We start from the raw sequence: 22,219 nt of genomic DNA, 5'->3' as shown, positions 1-22,219 counted from the left end.
CAAAGACACAGGAGGGGGTCTGGCAGCCCCAAATTTCGAGTTACATTGCAGTGCAGTGGCAGTGTGTCACAAAGTGGGTGTATAGAAGTCTACTCAACAGGGAAAATAAAGGCTGACAAACGAGCCTCACAGAGACACTAGAGGTACTGCTTAAGCCTCAGGGGGAAGCCAATGGGTAGGATTGACCAATACAGGTATACAGCCATTGTTGAAAGAAAATAAAGAATGCATACAAAAACTGTTGGAAGAAACTGGAGAATACATATCAAAGGCCCTACGCCGCGGACTTCCCCCATGTGAGCATGCTTAGTCAGCAACGTTAGGGTAAATGGGGGGAACTATTGAGATTGAAAAATTCTTAGCGCACCACCTGCTGTGGTGCGCTAAGAATTCTTAGAAAAATCTCCCACTATCTCTCCCCAGAAGCACGAAAACAGGTCGCGGTGGCTCTTATACCCTCCCGGCTGGACTACTGCAATGCACTATATCTAGGCATTAACAACGGCTTGGTCCAACGCCTTCAGATTGTGCAAAACGCAGCGGCCCGCTTTGTTGCAGATGCCCGAAGCGTGCGCCAGGCACTGCCATCAGGAAGAACCTGCACTGGCTCCCCATCCAGGCCAGGATCAACTTTAAGGCCCTCTGCCTTACGCACCACGCCCTAAATGGGACTGGGCCAGAAGACATTTGTCCCCTCGTGTCTCTTTATGTCCCCGGCAGGGCTCTTCGCTCCGCCGACAAAAATCTTCTGACAGTTCCCCGTGTCCTCAAGGCCAGATGGGGTGGAAGGGCCTTCCGTTCCTTCGCACCCAAACTATGGAACACGCTCCCTGATGACCTCAAGGGGCTTGCCTCTCACCCCCTCTTCCGCAAAGCACTCAAGACCCTGCTTTTCCGAGAAGCCTACCTATGATCTACACACCTCTTGTTCATACAGCCATACCATCTTCCAGCGCCTTGATGCCTTCGGGTTTAGTTGCGCTCTAAAAAAAGGTAAGGAAAATCTATAACACCTTCTCACAGAACCCTTCTACTACATTAGCTCCTCCAACTCTCCCTTTAAAGGCACCAGACTTTCATGTCTACCTGAAATCTCCCATGGGGATCTAGTCAAACTTTGTAGAAAGGTTAAATCCGGCGCCCCTTCAGATCCCATGAGACCGGCTCAATTTCTAGAGGCACTGGACTTCTTTCTTCCATCCCTGGCCACACTTCTCAACCTCTCCTTTTCCTCGGCAATTGTTCCAACTTGCTGGAAACAAGCATGGGTCACCCCCATTATCAAAAAGCTGACCCTCGACCCCACAAAGCCGGAGAACTATAGGCCAATCTCAGTGCTCCTCTGGGTGTCCAAACTAGCAGAAGCCCATGCTAACGCCGTACTATCAGACCATATGGCCCAAAATAACATCCTGGACCCTTCCCAGAACGGGTTCAGGCCAGGGCATAGTACGGAGTCCGCCCTTCTATCCACCACCGAAAATCTTCGGAAGGTATTAGATGCCGGTCAAAGTGCTGCGCTGATATTGCTCGATCTCAGCGCAGCCTTTGACACGGTTTCCCATAACATCCTGCTGAAAAGCCTGGAAGATATAGGGATTAGTGACCTGGCCCTCGAATGGTTCCGCTCGTTTCTGACGGGCAGATCCTTCCGAGTCTCAGCACCCCCGTTCACCTCCCGGTCTCACTCTATCGGCCAAGGAGTCCCGCAGGGCTCGGCACTCAGTCCATCCCTTTTTAACCTGTATGTGCAGCCCCTCGCGGCAGTGGCCAGACAATGGGACCTTATGCTGGTGTCGTACGCCGACGACACACAGCTGGTGATTACCCTCACTGAGGCCCCCTCAACCTCTGCCAAGAGATTCAGGGATGGACTGGCCGCAGTTGCCCATTGGATGACGGGCAACTGCTTACAATTGAACGCAGGGAAAACCGAGGTGCTGCTCCTTGGTAAGAACCCCAGCTGTTGGAGCGACCATTGGTGGCCTTCCTTGCTGGGCCCCATCCCTCCCCCTAAAACTTTGGTAAAAAACCTGGGAGTTTGGTTGGACTCCTCGTTGAGCTACCAAACCCACACCAAAAGAGTGGCAGCTACGTGTGTGGGCCTGCTGAGAAGCCTCAACCCTATTCTTGGCTTCTTCGACCCCAAAACACGTAAGCTCATAGTCCAATCTATCATTCTCTCCCGGTTGGACTATGCTAGCGTCCTACTGTTAGGCGCTAACAAAGCAGAGACAACAAGGCTTCAGCGAATTCAGAATTCTGCGGCCAGGGCTATAGTCGGCCTTCCAAGAAGATGCTCTGCTAGAGCCACCTTACAAAGACTCCACTGGCTCCCAGTGGAAGCTAGAATCCAATTTAAGGCCTACACCACTGCCTTCAAAATCCTCAAAACAGATGGCCCTGTACTCCTCCGTCCGCTTTTACTACCCTACACCCCCAGCGCAATCTGCGCTCCCTAGGTCAACATCTGGTAGTGGTTCCCTGCACGAAACTCTGCCGTGTCGGGGGTCGCTCCTTCAGAGTCTTGGGAGCAAAACTCTGGAACTCCCTTCCCCCGAACATTCGTTGCCTTGACAATCTGTCCGCTTTCCGCAAGGCAATTAAACCCACCTGTTCCCACTGCCTTAAGCCTTCGGCTTCCCCCCCCTCTCAGTTGGTTATGCTATGGTCTTTCAGCGCCGGGACGCCCCGTTGCTGGGGCAGCTGTCGCGCTTCAACAAACTCGTAACATAACATAACATAACATAACAAATTCAAATTCATTCATTCATAGAACAAAGTGTAGAGATTGAGGGCAACCTATATGATGGTGGAACTCTGAAACCCTTTGAGGACCTACAAGGTCAATATCGTATCTGAGGGGGACACTTTCTATTACACAGGGCACTCAGGGGGACAATTAAAAACATTGAAAGATGGAAACTATGGAACCACCTGGGAATATGGGACTGCCACTAGTATGCACCACGAGAGGCAATATTGAAGCAATAACGTTAACATACCAAGCACTAGTCCACCGCAGAAAAAGCTCAACAGATGACCTGAGGGCCATGTGGGCAACAGACATACAGAGAGATATTACAGAGGAAGAGTGGAAAAGAGTATTACAAAGCATCACAGAACTTCTAGGGATGCAAGATTCCAACTGATCCAGTTATTCTAGTACACAGGGCTTATTCAACACCCAAGACAATTAATTAAATTTACCCTGACACAAACCAAATGCCCTAAATGCTGTCACACGATGCAGCATTTTACCACATGAACTGTAATTGCCCAGAATTGTTGGGGTACTGGCACATAGTGGGCAGAGCAATACAGGCAATGACAGCCAGGAATACACCCCGCTCCCCTGAAGTGTTTCTATTGGGACTCTATACCAGGCCCAAGGCAAAGCAAGTAACAGTGCGTTTATAGATCTGGTGCTAGTATTAACTAAGAAGCAGACCAAAGAGAACGATCCCTGCTGCACTGAGAGGTAAAAAAGAGCGCTGAGGTCAATCAACTTTTCTAGAATGTGGGATTGCAAAGCGTTCTCCAGATGAACAATTGTAGTACCTCCATCTCTAAATTGATGCCTCTGTGCCCTGAGCTACATGTGGGGGAGGGACAAATTGTGCCCCCGTGTGTGCATGCACCCCAGTTCATGCACAGTATGGACATTTCAGTCCATTCTGTGCAGGAACTGTTTTTGGCATTCCCATTGCAGTGCCCATTTTTTGAGCCACTGCCGTGAGAATGCCGAAAAAAGCCCCCCAGACAAGAGGAAACTCCTAATCTGACTGGTGACCCAGCCAAAGCTTTGGCGGTGCTGTGGTGGGGCGGACCCAGCGCCGTACTGCCAAAGTCGTAATCAGGCCCTTAGTGTCATATCACACACATTTCATAGTGCGTGTGAGTGTTTTGTATGTGTGTGAGAGACACAGCTTCTCTGCATTATCCTTCTGTGCCACACTCACATACCTACAAATTGTTACTTTTCCCTCTCACACAGTCTTGCAGACACCATCCAACTTTAGCCAAAGTCCACCTCAGCTAATCGTGTGCACAAATAGGTCCATCCGTTGTTTGCGGCCTGCATTAGATAAGGCTACCTTGAGCGGTCCTGGGACGATGACTCTTGTGGCCATGCAAAACGAGAGCAGGAGCTATGCTGAAGTGTCTTTGGTGACTAGTGTTTGTTAAGAAGGAGACTGGAAGGGAGGAACTGCAGCACACACTGGATCTTGCATTGCCAGCTTATATTTATGCTTAGTGATACTAATAAGATGTGATGCTAAGATCGGCAGTAAAGGAGATCAGCAGTAAAGAAGGTGTAAGCCAACTGTGCGCTGGCCACAAAGACTTTGATGCGGCTTGCTGGCTGAACATTAACCTAGTATTGTTGGCGAATGCTGTTGCACAACGCTTCTGCTCATGTCTTGCTTGGCTTCAGTGTTCCTTCTGTGGGCACTTGACCTCCTGCAGCTAGCACACAATACCTACAACATCTCTCTCATATTTGTAGGGCGTCAGCACTCTATTGTAGAGAAGTGTGGCTCAATGGTTAGAGCGGCAGGCCCTGATGCAGTAGTCTGGCTGGGACCAGGGTTCAATTCCCGCCTCGGCGGGTCTTGGGCTCAATTTCCTCGGACCTGATAATTCTCGCCTCGGTGCCTATTCTGATCATGAGCCCCACTCTGCACCTCTGGGCAATAGCTTGCTTTATCTCTACAACGGCCCCAACAACGCTGAGGATGCATGACCTCACCTTGGGGGTGCCCAGGAGTGGGCTCCTCAAAGGGAAAGGCCAGGAAGGGTTCCTGGGCGGAATTCGTAGAAGCGCCGAGATGCCTCCGGGTAGTCGTGTGCTATATAAGTGCATAATTATGATCATTATCATTATTTTATGTGTTCATTATCCCCCTCGAACATGCACAATGCCTACCACTGACCATTTATCCTAATTATAATCCTAATCCTAATTATAATTTTATCACCACTGATTTCAATGGGTTCACACTCCACAGCCACACATTTTCACCATCCTTGGGACTCAACATGCTGAGAAATATGGAAAGGGTGGAGCTCAGCAGAAGGCATTAGCCACTCTCAGAATGCTTTTCCACCTCAGAAACAGGCTTTCGTATCATCATTACATCTACTCCACACTCTGAGAAGGCATTACCAAAACAGCACCACTTAAGCAGCCCATCACAAAATGTTTCTGTGTCATATCTGAGGTTGAGACGTGAAGCATGTTCATCAAATTAGCATGCATGAGAAAAGCTGACAGGAATTAGTAGCACTTTACTTTCAATAACCTCAGACATCCACTAGCCAGATATAAAATGATGGAGGTCAAACAATCAAATTGTATAATTTCAGAAATGAATCAACTATTTAAATTGGGTACATTGGGCCCTGATGGTTTTCCTATAGTATTTTACCTTAATTTTTCTAAGTGATAAATATCTACATCAAATCTATTGTTTTCTTACTTTATACATCCCAAATCATCGGCGTACATTCCAAGATGCATTAATTTGTCTTATTCCTAAAGATGGACGCGATCCTACATAGTGTAAAAATGATAGGCCCATTTCAATTGTCAATTCAGGTTATAAAATATTTACAAAGATTGTAGTTCTTAGACTTGAAAATATACTAGATACTCTTATAGGGAAAGAACAATCGAGATTCATCAAAGAAAGCACACTTCTGCTAACACTAGGCACTTTATTAAAATCCTTAATAAATCGAAATCTTATAAACATTCTTTAGCAGCTATTTCTCCAGATGCGGAGAAGGCATTAGATCGTATTGATTAGAATTTTATTTTCCAGAACCTACCTTGGTCCTAAATTTATAGCAGTGGGATCTCTTCTGTATGTATATTGTAAAGCCTGGAAGAAAAAAACAGAGTAGATTGAAAATTGCACTCTGTCACTGTAACATAATATGTTATGTTATGTTATGTTACGATTATTTATTGTGCGCACAGATACTCCAGCCAAGGAGCGTCCTGGCGCAGAGACAAGGTAGCACGTAACACAACAACAGGCTAAGAACAAAACTAAGGGACAGCTAGAACAGGAAGGTTTTTATAGCCCTCCGAAAGGTCAGAAGGTCCTCCAGCAAGCGGATTTCAACAGGCAAGGAGTTCCATGCTGACGCAGCCATTACCTTAAACGAGCGGCCTCCCATACGGCTAAGCCTGAATCTGGGAACCACCGCAAGGGCCAGACCCTGAGAGCGAAGGCTACGGGCAGGGACATAAAAAGACAGACAGCTCGACAGGGTTTCCGGGCCTGTACCTCTCAAGATTTTAAAAGCAAGGCACAAAACCTTGAAGAGGATGCGTTTCCTAACCGGAAGCCAGTGTAGGGAGCGAAGGACACCTGTCACTGAGCAGAATCTGGGCAAACCCACAATCGCCCTTGCCGCAGCATTCTGAACCCGTTGTAAGCGGGTTAATTCGGCCTGGTTGGCCCCAGCCAGGAGAGAGCTGGCGTAATCCAGGCGGGAGATGATAGTAGCCTGGATCACCAACTGCCTGGTCGGGGCGTCAAAGAACTTGAGAACAGGTCTCAAGCCTCTCAGGAGACCGAAACAACAGGCCGCGGTTCTTTTAGTATGGCCTACAAAAGAGAGGCCCGCATCCAGCCATACCCCCAGATTTTTCACTTCCGATACCGGGATCGGAGTAGGTCCCAACTCTGAGGGCCACCAGTGGTCACCCCACAGCTCCACTCCCTTCCCGACGACCATCACCTCTGTTTTAGTGGCGTTTAGCTGGAGGCAATTGCCTGTCAGCCAGCTAGCCACCGCCTTCAGTCCGGACTGAAACCTAGGGGCCTCAATCTCCGCATCCCCGCTGAGAGTAACCGCCAGCTGAGTGTCGTCGGCATATGAGACCAAGGTAAGGCCCCACTGCCTAGCGACATCAGCCAGCGGTCTCACGTAAAGATTGAATAACGTGGGACTCAGCGAGGACCCTTGCGGAACCCCCATGGCCAGTGGCTGGTAGTTGGACTTGAAGGGAGGGATGGCAACACAGAAGGAGCGGTCATCTAAAAAGGAGCGGAACCATTGCAGCACCTGACCGCCAATGCCAGTCTCCTCGAGCCGGCGTAGGAGGATGCTGTGATCTACCGTATCAAAGGCGGCGCTAAGATCTAACAAAATAAGCGCCGCCGTTTGACCAGCATCCAACTTTGCCCGGAGATGTTCCACCATCACAAGTAACGCAGTTTCCGTACTGTGCCCAGCACGGAATCCGTTTTGTGTGGGGTCGAGGGCCTTGGTCCGAGTCAGATGTTCAGACAGGGCCAGGTTGACGTGGGCCTCCGTGATCTTGGCTGGCCAGGGTAACAACGAAATGGGGCGGTAGCTTTCAGGCTTGGAAGGGTCCAGGGTGGGCTTTTTAATAATCGGGGACACCACAGCTTGTTTCCACTTAGATGGAACAGTCCCCGTTTCCAAGGAAAGGTTGACAAGGAAACATACGGCTGTACGTCCCATAAAAGCTTGGTCTCGAAAGAGAGCAGGCCTTACTGGATCGGATGGAGACCCAGATTTGACTTGCAGTGCAAGTTTGTCAAAACCATCCAAGGTGAGGGGGGGGAAAGCAAGCAATACAGGAGATCGAATTCCGCGGGCTCTTCCAGAGAACTTCTGGCCCACTGCCTTTCCGGAACCAGTAGCGGCGGCGGAATCAGCCCGCAACTTGGGGGTTATTTTTGGCCCTAACCTACAGCTTGACTTGCACGTAAACAAAACCATTTCTACGTGCATGATGCTGCTACGCATGTTGCGCAAAGTTCTGCCCCTTCTCCCCGCCCAGGCCAGGCCAGAGGTAGTTCGCAGCACTATTCTAAGCCGCTTAGATTACTGCAATGCGCTGCTTCTGGAGGCCCCAAAAAATCTGGTGGGGAAGCTACAACGGGTGCAGAACATGGCTGCCAAGTTGGCTCTGTCGCGTGCCAGGTCTAGCTCTTCCACTCTTGCTTTAAGAGACCTGCATTGGCTCCCGGTGCATCTGCGAGTGGTGTATAAGGCTGCGTGTTTGGTGTTTAAGGCAGTACACCAACAGGGCCCAGTACCACTTCGTGACATGTTTGCGTGGTACTCTGCCTCTCGGCCCCTTCGCTCATCTTCGGCCAACTTGTTGGTGGTCCCGAGGTTCCAGAGAGTCAGGATGGGTGGCCGCTCATTCAGTGTTGCGGCGGCCAGACTTTGGAACTCCTTGCCTCTCTCTCTGAGAAGCCACAAGGATTACCTACCATTTAGGAAAGCGCTGAAAACGCATCTGTTCCCGAAAATTGTCTGAGCAGTGAGTGATGTTCCGCCGAAGTTCAAAGCGCCAGGATGCCCTTTGGGTGACAGGCTGCGCTCTATAAGTATACAAATACAAATACAAATATAGATACAACGCTTGGAGAGAAAGATTAAGGTTGTAAGCCAAAATGAACTAAACACAAAGTCCTTTCTCTGTGACACTGCCATTAGAAGGCAATCACAGAAAACCTGTAACATTAACCACAATATGAACAGATATATGAATTCCTCTTTCTATAACACTGTAATGGGAAGTCAGTCACTCCCCCAAAGATAGTTTCCTGTAACGGGGATCCAGAGGATTCGAGCAAGTGAAGTTATGTGAATGTGCACTGGAGGAAAAGTGATACCCAAGCTGTGAAGAGAAGAACTAAATCCAGAAGGGAATCCTCAATATGCCTGCTTGATGCGCTGAGGCTAATAAGTGGCTGTTAATCCGCTGAGGGAAAAGGCGCAGATGAAAATGAAGCTGATGCAAATGAAAACAGACAGAGCCAGAGTGCAATTTTCAAAGTAATCTGTTTTTTTCTTTCAGATACAATGCTTGTTGTATTGTTTTTCATTGCCCTTGGTCTGTTTGCAGTAACTTTGGGAACCTTTGGTTATATCCTCATTAGGCTTTCGCTCCCTCACTATGGCTGCAGCAAGCATGAGTCAACCACCACCTTTACTGAATGACTTAGGGGAGCCAGACATACCATGGCGTAGGTGACTTGGGATTTTTAAATCATATCAGATAGCTATAGGGGGTGTGAATTTTCCATTGATTAGGAAGCATCATATTCTGCTTCACAACTTGGGTATTCAAGGGAGGAAGGTATATGAAGACATTACTGGAAGAGATGTGGATGAAGAGTTGGAGGGGGAAGAAGCTGGTGTAGATGTGTATGATTACCCTTTAAGAAAACTATAGGCACACTTTAAAGAGAAAATTAATGTAGTTTTGGAGAGGCACAAAAGGGAACAAAGGAAGGATGAGAGAGTTTCTGCATATGTTTCTGTTTTAAGAAGAATGTCAGCTCCTTGCGAATTTGGCACAGTTACGGATTTCCTTATTAGGGACCAAATTGTCAGGTGCACTAATGATCAGAAAATACAGGAGGAGCTCCTCACTAGAAACCTTGATTTGAATGAAGCTATCAGTATTGCCAAGGGAATAGAACACACTGCATTATGCATCAGGGAAATGAAAAAGGTGTCAGGGGTTATCAAGGAGTGAGAAGAAGTTTAACCTCTAGTAAGCGAGGATGCAGTTTGTAAGATTAGTGAGAAAAATAAAGATGTTCCCCGAAATAAGTTGGAAAATCACACAATTTAGCGAACAATTTGAAATGCCCTGCGAGAAATGTGGTTTGCAGAAAATGTAACAAAAGGGGCCATTTTGTCAAAGTGTGTAATGCGAGAAGTGAAAAAGTACACTGTATAAATGAGTCTGAGCATAAATGTGATGAGAGCAAAGATTAAATTTTTCTGATTAAACAAAATGAAGTAGAGGAATCTGTACAATATCCACCATGCAACATAACTCTTGATGGTGTCAGTATTTCTGTGTTCACTGATTCATGCTCTCCATACACATTAATAGAGAAGAAATTGTATGAGCAGAAGTTTAGTACTCATAATCTAGTTGCAAAAACTGCTGACATCCAACCTGGAGGGTACAACAAGGAACCCATCCCATTAGTAGGCATGGTAAGAATGCGTATAACCTTCAAGGGAAGACACACAGTAGGAAAAGTGTACATCACTAAGAAAGGCTCCAGCTTGTTAGGTTAGAAACACCAAAAAGAACTGGGCATCACACTCGATCCAAACAAAATAGATCAAGTGTTGCTAGTAGAACCTACAGAGGCATGCTGGGATGTCAGAGGTGTTTTCGGATTAGTTGGGCAGATTAAAAAAATACATGCACAAGATCATACTCAAAGAAGGTACCATCCCTGTAGTGCACAAGACCAGGTCGATACAACTCCTCATGAGGGAACCGTTAAAGGAAGAGTTGCAAAAGCTGGTAAGGCAAGGTGTAATAGAAAAAATTGAAAGCTCAGAGTGGTTGGCACCCATTGTTCTTACCACCAAGGACAATGGGAAGAACATTCGGTTATGTGTGGACTAGAGGGACCTCAATGCCAACATCTAGGTGGACAGGCACCCTCTACCCAGGATACATGAGATGCTGAGCACTGTTCTCGACGCCAAGTACTTCAGTGTTCTAGACTTATCTTCGGCATATCATCAAGTCACCTTACATCCAGACTCACAAATGTTGACTTCTTTCACCACGCAGATTGGCAATTATACATTTCTGAGAATTCCTTTCGGACTTGCATCTGCAGCTGCAGCATTCTAGAGAATTATGCAGCACATACTTAGAGAATGTGTTAAGATGTTGTGCTTTCAAGACAACATACTTATTTATGGGTCCAGTGAAAGTGAACACAATCTCAATCTTAGAAAGGTTCCATGCAAGCTAAAGGAAGCAGGGTTCACCACCAAGAGAAGCAAGTGCAAGCTGGGTGTCACTTCAGTGGACTATTTGGGGCGCACCGTTTCAGAGGAAGGAATAAAACCCAAAACAGACTTAGTAGAATCATTAGTCAAAACCCCCAGACCCACATCCAAAGAAGAAATAAAGTCATTACTAGGTTTGGCAGAGTACATGGCCAAATATGTAAAAAAAAAACTTCACAGTTCTTACCCAACCCCTCAGGAACTTGCTAAAGAAGGACATAAAATTCAGTTGGGATGGTGAACATAATGCAGCATTTGAGGAAATAAAAATATCTATTGCGTGTGCACCCCACATTAGAAATTTCAATGTGGAGAGGGAGACCATCCTTACCACCAATGCCAGCAATAAGGGCATAGGAGCTACACTCTCCCAGATCATAAACAACCAAGAAAAAATTGTTGCATTTGCCTCCAGGACCCTTACTGGGGCTGAGGTAAATTACTCCAAAGTAGAGAAGGAGGCCCTTACTGGGCCATCACCCACTTTAAACTTTACTTGTGGGGCTTACCATTTGAGTTGCGAACTGATCACGAACCCCTACTTTCACTTTTTACAAAAAAGGAAATGGAGAACACAACTCCTCGCATAGCTATGTGGGTTTTGGGACTCCAAACTTTCAATTACAGAATGACATATGTGCCTGGTGCTAAGAACAGTGCTGAAGATTACTTGTCTAGAGCTTGTCTCATTTGAGGATGCCATTTTGGAGATCAGTGTACCCACAGTTTTACAAGATCAGTGGGAGTCCAGTACAGAGCAAGATCAAGAGCTCAAGGCAGTCAGGGACTTTATAATCAAGGGGTGGCCCAACAGATGTAGGGACCTATCAGAGGAACTACAGTGCTTCTGGAATGTAAGGGAGGAACTATCCTTGTAGAAAGATATCATATTAAAATCAGGAAAGATTGTTCCACCTGAAGGCTTAAGAGAGCAAATATTAAATTTAGCTCATGGAAGAGAAGGTCAGGGACTGTCAGGCTTGTAGCCTGAGTGACAAAACGAAAAGCCTTAGACGTTCCCCCCTTATTCCTGATGAGGTGCCACTATTCCTTGAAACAAATTGGGCCTTGACATAGCAGAACCTATACAGGCCATGTGTCCACAGGGAAGTTACTTAATAGTTCTCATTGACTATTTCACACATTGGATCTCCCATAAGTTTATCAGCACGGTCAGCACAAAGTCCCTCAAGTGTTTCTTAACTGAGGTATTCTCCAGGGAAGGTATTCCTGAAACCCTCATTACGGACGATGGGGTGCAATTCGTGTCTGACGAAATGAAAGAATTTCTTAAGGATCTGTCTATCTCTCATGTTCGCACACCTCTATATTGCCCCAAGCCAATGGGAAAGTAGAAAGAGCAAACAGAATGTTGAAAGGGTCCATTCAGTTAGCTCTGGTTTCATGGAAACCTATAGAGAGTACGGTGAGGGACATGTTATGGTCTTACCACACAACTCCTAATTCCATTACAGGACTGTCAACGTTCGAGATGTTGAGAGGGAGAAAAGCGGGATCTAAACTTTCTCCCAGTTGGCTGTTCAAGAACAAGGATATCACTATTAACTCAGAGGAGGTAGGAAGCCGAAAGGTTAGACAACAAAAGATGTACAAAGACAGATACGACAGGAAGTGGGGCATGAAAAGCAAGGACTGGAAAATTGGACAGTGGGTCCTTGTAAAGAAGCCCCAGGGGGCGAGCAACCAAGGTGGCAAATTCTATGATCCAGAAAAAATAAAGCAAGTCAAAAACAATGGGGTGGTGCTAGAAAATGGTAAAATGGGGAGCATGGATAGAATAACCAGGTGTCCCTCAAATTTGATTCCCTCTGAGGTAGAGGTGGAGGAACACGAAGTACCTCAGGGCTGCACAGAATAAGAAGATAGAATGAGCAGACCTGTTCGCCCACCTACATGGCAAAAAGATTTTGTAATGTCGTTATTTCCTGTGTCACTGCTGCATTATGTTTTCTAGTTTTGGGAATTGTATTTTCTATATACCACTCTGGTCATCTTTCACTCTCCTCTTTATTTCTCACTCTTTCCTCTTTTTCTTCTTCATCTTCTTTCTCTTCTTCTTCTTCCCTTTGAGAGGGAGATGTGTTATAATCTCTTTCTTGGTTTCTCCCTCTGGCTCCCCCCCTCACACTCTTCCTCTTGGTCTCACCCTTAGACTCTTGAGTGGGAGGCAATTTAGAATGTTGGAACTGGTCCCTCTGTAAGGCTCTTGTACACTGTCTTGAGGAGGCGTTATTCTGAGCAACTTAATAAAGATGTACCTCCATGCGTCTTTCTTTACTACAATACCTACCTTGCACAGATTCATTTGGAAAGCAATGTTGCATTCAGATGATCTTTGAAAGGGTACTCATAGAGCACATGAACTTGTATGGCTAGTGTCCTTAAAATAGTTACAAACTATGAAAGGAAGCACCTTGCAATATGTTACACAAGTGGTTCTTAAGCTTTTGACTTCTGTGGACCCCCACTGAATTATTACAGGAATCCTGGGAACCCCACGGAGTCAATAATAGATGCCAAGACCTCAGCTTAAGCAATTTCGATTATTTGAACCTTAAAACAATACACAAAAAAAACAGAAACAAGCATTCATAAAATACACACATACACAAATGATAAAATATTTCATTTAATTCACAAACAAATATAAAAAAATTCAAACTTAATTTTCATGGAAAGGTTAGACTTTTCTCATTTCAACTGTGGCCACCCCTTATCCATACTATATTCTGTTTGATGTTTTTGCACTGCTCCCACAAACCAATCTGAGAAAAATACGTACTGTTTAATCTCCAATATCAAATTTCTTCACATTTATGGAAGTTCTTTTAAATTTTCAATTTTACGTGTTGCTTCTTTATTCAAATGCACTTTATCGATCTGTTAATAATATTTTATTTCCTAAACAGTCGCGGACCCCCTGAGTAGCTGTCACAGACCCCCAAGGGTCCCCGGTCCACAGCTTTAGAACTCCTGTGTTTCACCATGCATACATACTTGACCTCCTATACAAACCTACCTTGTACATGAAGCTTCCATGCACAAAGATTTGGTTTGCATGTTGGACACAATGCAGAAGAAGCCGTTTTGCATGGCGTAATTCGTGGGGACTGAAATTCTTTCTATTATTTCAGGGGATGCCAGGGACGACCCAGTCACATTCCACGCAAAGCTACAAGATTTCCCTGATCTACCCAGATGGCTGCGCTACACCCAGAGGAGTCCTTACAAGAACGGCTACCTGTATGGTTCCCCTCTGACCACTGATATTGGAATGCAAGTAATTGAGGTAAATCATGGTAGGAGAGGAACTCTAAGTTAGTGACAATCACATAGAAAGAATATTAGTGAAAAGAGAGCAACTCAAGCAAGAAAGACAACCTACTTGAGGACATAATTGTGCCCAAAAGAAATAACCTCAAGCCAAGTGACTGCTGCCCATTACAGAAACTCACTAAAAACCTCTTTCCCAGCTTGGTGGGCTGGAAGTTCACTAACGAGTGGAATAGATGGTTTCATATGTAAAGTTTGATAAGATTTCAATACACAATGCACTTGTGGCTTATTACAATAGACCCCGAGGGCCCGATTCACAGAACTAACTTAAGACAAAATCCTAAACTTACTACTTTTGGTATTCACAGAAGTTAGGATTTTGTCTTAAGACAGACTTAAGACAGACTTAAGTTAGGATTCTGTCTTAAGTCTGTCTTAAGTCTGTCTTAAAACAAAATCCTAACTTCTGTGAATACCAAAAGTAGTAAGTTTGGGATTTTGTCTTAAGTTAGTTCTGTGAATCAGTCCCTGAGTGCCCCCATCTTCCTGCTCTATGTTCATTTTCTATCTGCACTTCCATGGATCCATCACCTGCATTTCGTCACTCTTTGCATTTTCCTCCTTCAGAGTCTCTCTCTCCTCCGTTCTACAGCGCTTGCTATAAATGTCTTCGCCCTTCCCACACTCTTGCTTACTCACTTGCTCTATATCTCACTTACTCAAATTCCCTCAATCACCTTCTCACCAAATTACTTTATACCTACTTTATTCACCCAAGCAACCTTCTTCCCCTAAACTTGATGTTCCCTACTCCCTCATTCACCATTCTGCTCGCTTCAAATCTCTTCTTGACCATTTATTTCCCCCTGTTTTCCCAGCAGCCCATCCCATTTCTATTATTTATTGTTACGCAGACATAACCAATATTTCTCCCAGGCCTAGCTCATAGCTCAGGGCCCTGGTGGGTTTGTGAGGGCTACTACCGTCTGGAGACAGTGCTAGCCAAGAATGCACTGACTTGTAGTAATGCAGTAAAGTTCTATGATAACTTCTAGTAGGAGATCTTCAAACCTTAACTACAAGGAGTGGATATGGAACAAAGCAATGATAGTTTTGACAGGAGCTTTCGATGGTCCAAGTGGTGGCCAATACTGCAGGCAAGTGTTGATGGGCCAACGTGAAAGAGACACACGTGATTATAGTCTCATGCGTGCTTTACAGACATGGGTATTGTCCGCTTTTTTGCACACTTGGGTAGACCTCTTCTTTCTTGCTCTTCTTACTCTATGCAATTCTGTAGTCAATTGCTATGGATAGGGACGAGTAAAACTGTGGAGTATACGCTTCACGCACTTATTGAGTTTATGTAGTAAAATTACCTGTTTTCTGTTAAAGTCAAACATTTTGTAGTTTCTTCAGTAGTGAGTACCTACACCCATTTAAGTTTCCTGGCATGAGCTCAGAACAGCGTTGGAAGTAGTCTAAAGCGTAGAGTAAATTAAGCATTAAGTAAATTAATCCCTGCCATAATACAAGGAACACAAGGCCTGAGAACTTTGTTAAAACCTAGGTGGCTAGGAGTTGGTCTCATGGAGAGAGGCAAGTTGTTCTAAAAGGTGGAGGCAAATACCGAGTCGGCTGGTCCAGTCTCTGCTTTCAAGAAGCGGAATAACCAGCTCAAAGATGGCCGACTCTGCGTCCGTCTAGAAAGGTAACATTGCAGCTTGCCATTGATGAGATACTCGAAACCAAAATGAATATCATGTAAAATGTGTCCCATTTTGAGCAAGATTCTAGCTTTGAGAGGAACCCAAGAAGCATGTTAAGCAGAGGAAAGGCATTAACAAAGGGCCCTGGAAAAGGGCCTGACCTGCTGCTGCATTACGGCCCACTTGAAGCATTTGTAATTGTTACTTTTAGAGTCCCGGGTATAGTGCACTGCAATAGCCCAGCCCGGATCCTTTGAGAACTGTTACATCTGAGGTGCCCTGAAGGCTTAAAACAAGAGGACCTGCTTCAAGAGAGGTGGCCGGATAAATTTGCCATATGACGCTGCTGATAGCTCTGAGCCATTTGATTATTAGAATCCAGCTTGACACCCAGATTCCTTAACACCATCTCTGGATCCTAAGACCATTGTCCAAAAGGTAGGAAGTATAGATTCTCATTGTGTTTAGGTTTAACTATTTGTAGCCTGTACATTTTCGAACCCATATGTCTTCTGTGCAGAGCTGAGAACCATGCACTGTGGCCCCCCATATCCATTTAGATGGAGGAGGCCCTGCATGTTATTGGCATTCCTGTAAAAGGGCAAGCCATAGGACGCAATGGGTAAACAGTCATAATATCGATTCCAAAATATAGAATGGACATAATATCGAAGTAAAAATATAGAATGGACAAAATATCGAATGGACACAATATAGTGGTTAAAAATATCGAATTTAAGGTAAGTAATATCGATTTTCGAAATATAGAAGTAAAAATATCGAAGTATACAATATAGGCATTAAATATATCGATTTTCTAATAATATAATTTTTTTTAAAGTGTTTTGTATGTTAGTATATGTGTGAAAAGTGTATATTAATTTTTGTAATGTATGTTTTTTGTATTTTAAGTAATGAATTTTATGTTATTTAATTTTTGCGTAATTTAATTCTGTAGCGGGTTGTGGGTTTATAGGGGAATAGGGTGGGAAGTAATTTAATTATATTAAATTAAATATTAATTTTTAGCAATTATTATTAATTTTTAATTCAATTTTGCTTTTTACTTCTGTAGCGGGTTGTGGGTTTATAGGGGAATAGGGTGGGAAGTAATTTAATTGTAATTAATTAAATATTTGTATTTATTTATTGGTATTAATTTTGAATTTATTGGTATTTTTTAATTGGTAATTATTTTTATTAATTGCCAATTAATTTGTATTAATTGATTAATTGTTAATTATGTTAATTTTCTAAATTTATTTTCTGTAGCGGGTTGTGGGTTTATAGGGGAATAGGGTGGGAAGTAATTTAATTGTAATTAAGTAAATAATTTTTTTCATTCATTGGTATTGATTTTAAATGTATTGTTAATTAATTTTTAATTGGTAATTAATTTCTATTAATTGGCAATTCATTTTTATTAATTGGTAAATATTTTGTAGTAATTAAATATTTGATAATTATGATAATTGTATTAATGTATTTTCTGTAGTGGGATGCGGGTTTATAGGAGAATAGGGTGGGAAGTAATGTAATTGTAATTAATTACATGTTAAAAATACTTTTTGTTTATTGATAATTAATTTACTGTTCATTTTTAATTGGTAATAATTTGTATTATTAATTAGTTTTTGTTATTGAAAAGGAATTAGTTGTTAAATAATTATGAATAGGTTATTAATTTTTAATAACTAATATGTAGTTGTATTTCTAATTAAGTATTACATAATATTAAATTGGTTATTAATTGCAATTAATGTTTTATTGGGATTTATATTTAATTTATTTTTAATAATATATTAAATCATTACTTTCCCTACTGTTAAACTCACTGGAGTGGGAATAGTAATTTTCACCCTCCCGCTATCCAACGCTTTCCCTACTGTTGCACTCTCTGGAGTGGAAATAGTAATTTTTACCCCTACGCTATCCAACGCTTTCCCTACTGTTGCAGTCTCTGGAATGGGAATAGTAATTTTTACCCCTACGCTATCCAAAGCTTTCCCTACTGTTGCACTATCTGGAGTGGGAATAGTAATTTTCACACTCCCGCTATCCAACGCTTTCCCTACTGCTGCACTCTCTGGATTGGGAATAGTATTTTTTACCCCTACGCTATCCAACGCTTTCCCTACTGTTGCACTCTCTGGAGTGGGAATAGTAATTTTTACCCCTACGCTATCCAATGCTTTCCCTACTGTTGCACTCTCTGGAGTGGGAATAGTAATTTTTACCCCTACGCTATCCAACGCTTTCCCTACTGTTTCACGCTCTGGAGTTGGAATAGTAATTTTTACCCTCCCGCTATCCAACGCTTTCCCTACTGTTGCACTCTCTGGAGTGGGAATAGTAATTTTTACCCTAATGCTATCCAACGCTTTCCCTATTGTTGCACTCACTGGAGTGGGAATAGTATTTTTTACCCCTACGCTATCTAACGCTTTCCCTACTGTTGAACTCTCTGGAGTGGGAATATTAATTTTTACCCCTACGCTATCCAATGCATTCCCTACTGTTGCCCTTTCTGGAGTGGGAATAGTATTTTTTACCCCTACGCTATCCAACGCTTTCCCTACTGTTGTACTCACTGGAGTGGGAATAGTATTTTTTACACTCCCGCTATCCAACTCTTTCCCTACTGTTGCACTCTCTGGAGTGGGAATAGTCATTTTTACCCTTACGCTATCCAACACTTTCCCTACTGTTGCACTCTCTTGAGTGGGATTAGTAATTTTTACCCCTACGCTATCCAACGCTTTCCCTACTGTTGCACTCTCTGGAGTGGGAATAGTATTTTTTACCCCTACGCTATCCAACGCTTTCCCTACTGTTGCACTCACTGGAGTGGGAATAGTATTTTTTACCCTTACGCTATCCAACGCTTTCCCTACTGTTGCACTCACTGGAGTGGTAATATTAAATGTTATCCTCCTGCTATCCTACGGTAAAATATTGTACATTTTTTATTAATAACTTAAATTAATTATATCTTAATTTTAAGGTTATTTGAGTATTTTTAAGTATGTTTTAGTTAATCATATGTATTATTTAATTAATTTTAAATTACTTTTAAGACATTTAAAAAAATTCAATATTTTGACTGACTATATTTTTTACAGACTATATTTTGGATTCGATATTTTTGTACTTACCTGTTTGTAGATAGGAATTCGATATTTTGGCATTCTATATTTTGGTGACTATATTTTGGTAAGTCTATATTTTGTCATTCTATATTATGTCAGTGATCCGACGCAATGAGGTGGACAAGTGACTAAACTAAACATTGAAAATTCTGGATGCCAGTGAGGAAACATCACACACCGTTTCATGGGTTCTGATCAGTATGGAAGTGGAGAAATTCCTGCTACAAAGGACCTGAATCCAGTAGCTTCCTGGTCACAGAGAATAATAGGATCAATGAAGTCAAATGCTGATGTTAGATATAAAATAATCTGCCTAATTCCACTGCCCACATCAGGATACTATCCTGAGGTTACCCAGGACAGACACAATGAATTATTCAATGACACAGTTGGGATTGAGGTATGGAAAGCATCCAGGACTTAAGGAATTCATTGGCAGAGATACAGACATGAAGGGTTTTAGTTGTGACATGAAGGGGATACATGAGGAGAAAATGAATTGGGTATCAGATGTCAAGTAATTAGGCCTTCCAGAAGCAGAGTGCCAAGGTCAGTACCGACGAGAAGCTGAAAATAGAATTAGGAGCTAGAATGAGAAGGCATCATGGGATCTAAAAAGCAATGCAAGGCAAGGGTCCTTTGGCCCAGCAGATTTCAAGTTGACAAGTGCATGTTCACTGCAGGCTCATCTAAGGGAGTAAAGAGCTCTGAAGAAGTTCTCATGGGGAAAGACTCTGTAGGATGAGGAAGATGCAAAGCAAAGATTTGGTTGTTGACCTGGGCCGCCTTCTTCTCAAAATGGTTGATTTCTTTGAAAGGGTGATAGCAATTCGTTTTGAAGAATCAGAAGCGCTTCTTTGCATTTTGAACAAATATTGATGTGGTCAGAGACTAGTCATTGGGGGATTATCTGCTGTTGACTTTGAGCCCCAGTTTGGCACAAGATGAGGAGATGATAGCATTGCCATGAGAAAGAGAGAGATAAGAGAGACCAATCTTGATGGATTATATGGACAAATACCTGTGACTTGTAGGAGAGCAGGAGGGGGAAACCTAGAAAGCAAAACAAGTGACAACAAAAGACAAATAGAAAAAAGAAGCCAAAGTAATGGAAAAAATAAAAAAATAGATTCTTTTAAAATCAAATGGACTCCAGCTAAGGAGCTAATTAATTGTTCTCAGTGGGTGTGCCAGGATATGACGTACTGGGGTACTGAAGACATGTAAAAGGAGATGGACTTTGGCACAGCCTTGGAAGTGTTAAGGTGTGACAGTGAGTCGAAGGGATGGTGGGAGATGGGACCATACCAACTCTTAATTGCAGTTTGAGTGGCCATAAAAGAAGCTACGGGGGAGGTGCTCCATTCATGAGGATTATCTGTTGAGCCCCCTCTATCTTTACTATACCAGGATCAATGCTGTGCTTCCAGTGATGCCTCTAAGCCATTTGTGAATCAGAATCCAGTTTGACACCCAGACCACAGCATTGTTACTGTACCAGCATCAATGCTGTGCTCCCAGTGAGAGCATTACATCTGCTGAGCCCCTCTGTGCACAAACTCTACTAGAGCACTCGTGAGGATGGTAGGCAGTGACATGAACTAGTAAATGATGAAGAGAACGCTTTTAAAGACCTGTTGCAAGTGACATTTAGAGGCCCTGCGATGCACATTCTACACAATCCTGTCAATTAATCTAATCAAGTATGGCCAAGCTGGAAAAAAAACCTGAAAGGAGCGAAGAGAACAAAATATAAAACGTATGCTAGTGATACATTTAAAAAAAATTGACAACATCACAATCTAATTTAGCTAGTTTTCCTTCTATTCTCTCCCAAGTCAGTTACCTTTACTCAACAGTTTACTCTGTTTTTCCTTTCCCTCAGGTGTCAGCCTACAACAGATACACCTATGAGACTGTCAACGAGACAATCATCTTCAACATCGACTCAGCTTTAGGTAAATGCTAATTTGCTGTTTCTTGGTATTAATTTATAAACCTTGTGTACCCACTATTTGCCACAAAGTCTTCCACACTCATAAAAAATAAATAAGATCCGACAGAAAGCACTGAAAATCAGAAGTTGGGTACCTTCCTAATTAAGCTTTACAGCATATGCTAAAAACATCATTAAGGCAGATCAGCTTTGGGCAGAGCTTCTCAGGGCGTTAAACGGGTAATGGTTTGCCTCCACACCTGTGATCTTTGATTTGAACCATTTTAGAAGTCGATGCTGGGCTGATCATATAGATCTGATCATGCTTAGACCCAACAATAGGCTTCTTGTTCTAGGGAAGAGGATGTTGGTTCAGGCATCTTCCCACACACATCGACCACTGATATAGACTGATCCTTTGCACTGTTTCGTGGTTTGATTGTGGGTCAAGTACTTAGGCTTTAGGGAAAGGTATGGTTCAAGATTAAACATAGAACCTTAAATTAAATCATGTTTTGTATTTATTCTGCCCTGATCACATGGTCAGAGTATTTAGAACTGGATCAAAGTCTGCTGAACAGTTTTCAGCCATCTGTTAAGGATTTAGGACTTTTTTGAACGACAAAGGGGCACCTAAGTTGATCAATACGTTGTATTACTTAGAGTAACATGTCAATGGACTTGAAATGGAAAAGAGTCATGTGCAACGTACTCATTACCTTGATTAGTAATAAATAGACCTCCACTCTTCTCTCTTCATATGTGAAGATTTTCAGCCTATTATCTATTGCCTGAATGTCCTCTCAGTGCCAGGGCATGTTTATTAGCCTTAAATATACTGTTGTTTGCTGCACTGCTGTCTGCTTTTGTGTCCTACCAATGTCATGGGTGTGAAAGATGTAGCCCTCGCATTTCTTTTTAGGAGATGGTGCAACATATCATAGTAGTTTCCATTGGCTGAAGCCCTATGAGTAGATTGTGAATGGCATGTGTGCAAACCTATTACTTCTTTTCAGAAGTGCTTCTAGCAAAGACAGCCCCAGTCCAAACTACAGCATTTGCAGAATCAACCTTTTTATCAACAATTTCTAAAATAATGAGAACATCACAGATATGAGACAAGTTAATACATTGTATAGACTGGCTGAAATGTGACCAATAATGGAATCAATACCTGGAGCAATGATGTACAGTTGTCCTTTGGCTTACCTTCTCTAATCTTCCTGCCCAGACCATGGTGCTACTCTTCTTCACAAACCAGAGCAAGGTAAGAGTTTGTTATACTCTAGGAGCGG

At 43.2% G+C, this 22,219-nt stretch overlaps 1 protein-coding gene across 2 annotated transcripts in view; it reads left to right on the top strand.

The window, feature by feature from the left end:
* SGCA (sarcoglycan alpha) overlaps positions 1-22,219 on the top strand; it is a 146,761-nt gene that overhangs the window by 18,625 nt on the left and 105,917 nt on the right. For both annotated transcript variants that reach the window (XM_086923960.1, XM_086923961.1), the window contains exons 3-4: positions 13,989-14,143; positions 20,874-20,946. In XM_086923960.1, coding sequence (XP_086780086.1) covers positions 13,989-14,143; positions 20,874-20,946 — 228 coding nt within the window. The remainder of the gene's footprint in view (positions 1-13,988; positions 14,144-20,873; positions 20,947-22,219) is intronic.

This window comes from Lissotriton vulgaris, chromosome 5 (genome assembly GCF_964263255.1).
Source record: "Lissotriton vulgaris chromosome 5, aLisVul1.2, whole genome shotgun sequence".
Lineage (NCBI taxonomy): Eukaryota > Metazoa > Chordata > Amphibia > Caudata > Salamandridae > Lissotriton > Lissotriton vulgaris.
Note: the sequence above shows the minus strand (reverse complement) of the source record. Positions and strands in the feature narration are given on the sequence as shown.